This window comes from Tupaia chinensis, unplaced genomic scaffold (genome assembly GCF_000334495.1).
Source record: "Tupaia chinensis unplaced genomic scaffold, TupChi_1.0 Scaffold000044_1, whole genome shotgun sequence".
NCBI lineage: Eukaryota > Metazoa > Chordata > Mammalia > Scandentia > Tupaiidae > Tupaia > Tupaia belangeri.
In genome coordinates this window covers 875,487-880,877 of record NW_006159500.1, presented here as the reverse complement: position 1 = coordinate 880,877, position 5,391 = coordinate 875,487, and the positions used below count along the sequence as shown (strand labels likewise).

The 5,391-nt window shown below is 35.0% G+C and overlaps 1 protein-coding gene and 1 pseudogene across 1 annotated transcript in view; both read right to left on the bottom strand.

Moving 5' to 3' along the window:
• The window catches only part of MAGI2 (membrane associated guanylate kinase, WW and PDZ domain containing 2), a 701,446-nt gene that overhangs the window by 224,899 nt on the left and 471,156 nt on the right, over nucleotides 1–5,391 (bottom strand). The window contains exon 9 of the mRNA XM_027773307.1: nucleotides 2,014–2,045. Coding sequence (XP_027629108.1) covers nucleotides 2,014–2,045 — 32 coding nt within the window. The remainder of the gene's footprint in view (nucleotides 1–2,013; nucleotides 2,046–5,391) is intronic.
• The window catches only part of LOC106735269 (40S ribosomal protein S12 pseudogene), a 5,625-nt pseudogene continuing 5,138 nt past the window's right edge, over nucleotides 4,905–5,391 (bottom strand).

The following is a 5,391-nucleotide window of genomic DNA, read 5'->3' as shown; positions in this document are numbered from 1 at the left end:
GTGCATAAATACATATACTATGAGTATATTGTTATATATTTGCTTTGATTAATAGTTCAATCAACTATGTTAATTTCATACAGAAATTTATTAAGGGACTATGCATGGATATTCTACTTTCTATGATGATAGTAGTTTATTATTTGAGCTTAACTTGTAGAGTCACTATCTTAAGTATCTTATATGGATTAACTTATAGAATATTCACAATAACAGTAGGAGAAGGGCATTATTATCTCTATTTTACAGATGTAGAACTTAAGACACCGAGAGCTTAAACAGCTAGATAAAGATCACAAATAAAGAAAAAAAGCAGAACTTGAACCCTTGCAGCATACCTTCAGAGACCGAAACCTGAGCAATGATACCAAACTTCTTCTCATAGTCCTCAGTCTAAAGAATTTTGAATAGATACATAGAGGACATTAAATAAATGCTCATCTATCTCAGTTGGCCTAGACCTGGAAGTCCATGCCTAAGCTTTTGTAGAGATGCATGGGTTCAGGATTAATTGTACACTGAGTTCTATAAAACCTTTTTGGAGTTATTGGCTATGGATGTAATTACTATAATGACAGCAAATGCTGTAATTACACCAAACAGCATAATTTGTGTAAATGTGGTACATATAAGGAAATCACTAGATTGCAAAATTGTAGCACCATGATGAGGTTGCAAGGTTCCTTGTTAAATTAGATAAAGATGTGTGTAACTATGGAGCACGGATTTCACTTTGATGGTAAAAAGAAGGCACCATTTAGATGTTAGACAAGACAAACCAAATTTCATTTCAAACATTTTCAAACACCTCTTTTCAAAATTACATGCATCACTTAATGACTTACTAAGCCCAAATAGAACTGTTTCCCCATCTGATGTTGTCTGTAGATTAGATGAATCAAATCCTAAATGAGGACATACTTGGTGAGAGTGATCTATACTGCACTGAACTTTCCAATGTGGGTTTTAGACCTTCCAGTTAAGTTAGAGTATTCTAAATCACTATAAAATGGTATCCTAGAAAACCAGTCCCAGTTCTTGGGACTTGAGCAACTAATAGTTTGAATGTGATGACAAACAAAGATCATCCTTAAATGTTAAGCTAAACTGGCTAACATAGCCTTATAAAATCATAATTAAACTCAACTGCCTATATGGCCATAAAAAATTCAGATTTTTCTTTTCTTTTTTTTTTTTGTGAGAGAGAATTTTTGCTATAGAGTCTGTGTGTGTACTGGAGAGACAGAAAGAAAAGTGAGAAATCACTCCCCAGGGGGAATGACCATGCCTCAATCCCTTCTCCTCCATTCTTCTCCTGGGATTTTGGGTACACATGCACATTCACCCAGTGTGAGTATCAAGTCACCAGGCCCAGGACTCGAACCAGCACCTTAACTACTATGCCATCCGCTGGCTTCTTCAGTATGTTTTATAAGGGAACTATGTCTACAGTTGTTAGGTGATTATAAAGATCACAAGTATCCAAAGAAGATTTAGAAGCACTACTTTGAATGATTGTCTGCTTTGATGGAATACACACACACACACACACACACACACACAGAGTTAAATTTTTAGCCTTGTAGACATTAAAATACAAGTATAAATACTGATAAAAAAGATACATGAGGTTACATATTTTGGAGACCAGATTTAATTTTTAGGTCATGGCTTTTGGGCCTATGGTTTACATCATTTCTGAAACTTTCATGTAGAAATCCTGTATAGAATTTCCGATAGGAGAACCAAAAGAGTAATTTCATTATGCCACACTGAATTATGTTAATGTTCATTTTGCAAGTATGTTTACAAATAATAAGCATAACTGTCTTTATAGGAAAATAAATCATTAGATTTATGAACAAATACAAAAGAAAAGAAGAGAATTTGTTCATTTGGAATCCCAGAATCCCAGAGGTGGGACAGTTTTTGAGGCCCCTATTTCAGCTTTTATTTGATGGGATAGCAATAATAACTAGAAATAAAGAAAACAGCATAATAATTCCAACTTACAGGCTTTGGAGTTTTCCATGGAGAAAAGAAACCTGTAATAAAGAAAACAGTATTTGAACTTTGGAAATATAATCCACTACCAGTTAGAGGTAATATATTAAGGTAATTGCAATCAACTTTAAATTAATCAATAGTAACAATAACAACAATAACACTTCTGCCTGTCTTTATAGTTGCTTCAAGTAACTCAAATAATTTCACTGGAATTATACTATGATTCTAGGAGCATTTCCATATTTGGCAATTGAGGCTTATGAGGCACAGGAAAGATGGGTATACAACAAATGGTCAGCCATTTTACAAGGCCCAAAACTGAGTTACCCTTAGGATTTCTGCCACTTAACCTGAGCTGGGGGAGGAGATATTTTTGAATAGCATAAGAAATAATTCTCTTTATCTACTTGCTTTATGTGGTTAAACATGAATCAATGAGCCTTTATTATTTTTAAGTAAAAAGTAATATATATCTATATTATGTATATTTTACTATGAATTTTTATGTGACTATTCCTTTGTTTATATATTCTCTACAGCAGATATCTAATTATCCTTCCACACCAGTGCTAGCTTAATATCCTGCATGAAGACACTCAAAGTGTTTGGTCCTTGAATGAACTATGCACCATCAAAACCTTTTTGTCCCAACTTATTGAGCACTTTCTATTACTATGAATGTTACTATGATTACAATGACCCTTGTTGTAAGTCAAATGACTAGTGAAATCATCGAAAGTAAAGGATAAATTAACTTTTTCTTTTTTTCTCTTTTATTATTATATCATTGGAATCAGTTTTTTAAAAAGGTGATAAAAACAAACTTAAAAATAATGGGAGAGGGACCAGCAGATGGCATAATGGTTACATTGCTGGATTCCCATGTAGTTGACTGTGGTTCAAGTCCCAGACCTAGTGACTTAAAACTCATGCCAGGTGGACATGTGCGTGTTTGTGTGTGTGTCTAAAATCCCAAGAGGAGAATGCAGAAGGAAGGCTTGCAGTGTGGCCAACCCCTGCCCTCATCCCCCAGTGAGTGATTTCTCTCTTTCTGTCTTTCTGTGAGTGCATGTGCCCTATAGCAAAAATCTCCCTAAAATAAAATAATAGGAGAAGAGGAGATCATCATATATTGCTCCAAATTTAATCTAGCAAATAAAACAAAATTACAATTTTTTTCATATCACCTTCCCCCTTTCAACAATATTTCTTACGTTAATATAAGAAGTGTGTCATAAAATACCCAATAAAAATGAAATATTGAAAACATGCTGCATCTTATGTTTACCAACTTTAAAGCTGAGACTTATCCAAAATGTCAGTAAACAGTTTACAACCATAACCCATTTATGGGGACTCTATAGAAATTACCTAGATGCTTAAACGACTCAACCTAGTCATGGCGAAAACACTAATTGTATATCATCACACAGTTGTAAAGAACTGATGATTCTTTTTATGAAAAGAGTGATTATGTTTCTCAGCTTCCTTTGAAACTCAGAGTTAAATTTAATGCCCAAGTATAATAGCCATCTTATCCAAGAAGCCGGGTAGAATTAATTCTCTTTCTGTCTCACACACTCCATTTGTTCTTATCTCTCTTTTCAATGAATGAAAAAGAAATCTGTTCAATGTGGGACTTGATTATAACTGAATTATAAAGATTTTAATCACATCCTTTTTGGAAAAAAATTGAGAGTAAAAATTACAGAGAAATAAATACATTCATCTTCTGATTCATTCTATAAAATAACAATGAAAACAATTTAACTATGAGTTAAAAAGTTGCAAAAAATTTAACCTATTGGCCAATTAACCGTTATTTTCAGTGAATGATAGAATTTATCTGCTGTTTTATAGAATTGCCAGCAACATTTCTTTTGAGAAGAGTTGCCATTTATACATTTTTACACTGTCAAAACATTCAATTACTTCTTCTGCTTTCTTTGTGTTGTCACCTTCTTCCTGGAGTGCTGAAACAGATTTTGAGTATTTGCTGTTTCACATTTGATAGGTACTGGGAGTTTCTTAGGCTTTGATTCAGAGGTATTGAAAATGGTTTCTCTATTATGGAGCTCTCATCTTCACATGGGACATTATCTGTCTTAAAAGATGATTCTTCCTCCTATGAAAAATGTATAATCATCTGACCTTTCAGCAGTTATGGTGCCAGAACTAAAGTGGCCTAAGAGGGAGCTTGGTCAAGAGCAGACAAGGAGAGAGGGTGTATAATTTGACCACCTTTCATCATCAGCACTTTGGTTTCTCATTCTTTTAAGCCTGTTTCATTTAGTCTGACCTCGGACTCTTGGCATGACCCAGGACTTCTTTACTGCTCCCATTATGGTATTTTCTGGAATTTTCTAATGCTGCATTACACTGCAGAGGTTTCAATCTCTGAAGCAATGGTTGTCCTTTCTGAGTCATTGTTAGAAAGAAGCTGCTTGCTACGGAGTAATTTTAGGTAGTAAAAATAGCATCAGAATAGATTTCCTTAAATACGACTTACTTATGTGACCCATTGTGTTTCTTTGGCAAATTATCGATCATCCTATAAACATGTAAATTAAGATAAATAGAAAATATTTATTTTGGATACACTCAATTTGGTCCTGATTAAGCCAGATGGTCAAGTTTTCTATGTGACTAAACTGTGATTTTCTGGTTGCCTTCATTGGCAGAGCTACAAAAACACTCTAATGGTATGGGTCAAACTCTTATATTTTATAAATTTACTACATTGTTGTGGGGATAGCCCTTCTAGGAAATATAATCTATTCTAATTAATACTTTAAAAAATGAAAACTTTAAAATCCTTTATGAGACATCCAAGCTATTATATTGAGTTCATTTTATTTAGTTTATTTCTGAAATTATCTTTTTTTTCAAGAGCCAATTTTTATTATCTCTTCATTTCTTGCATTTGAAGTACTCTCCAATGACATCCTTGGCCTGAGAGTCCTTGCCATAGTCCTTTACTACACAGCTGCAACCAACCACTTTACCAGGTTTTCCCTCTCTGTCAATTTTACAGAAGCCTACTCGTTCTAGTTTCTTGTTGTCATCAACCTTAATGAGGTTGCTTTGGTGTTCAGCACAAAGGGCCTCCACCAACTTGACATACATAGGTTCATCACAGGTGGATGCAAGCACACACAGGTGGGCTTGGCGCTTGTCTAAGGCTTTGGCGGCTTCGCAAATTCCACGTGCTAGGCCATCGTGGATGAGGGCGATCTTCAGCATCTCTTGTAAAGCAGTATTAATGTCCATTACACTTCCAGCCGCAGTGCCTTCCTTGGCCCTGGCGGTGGATTACGGGTGGACCCGAATCTTGAACGCACCTGAGCCTCTGCCTCTGCCCAACTCGGCGGCAGCAGGGAAAGA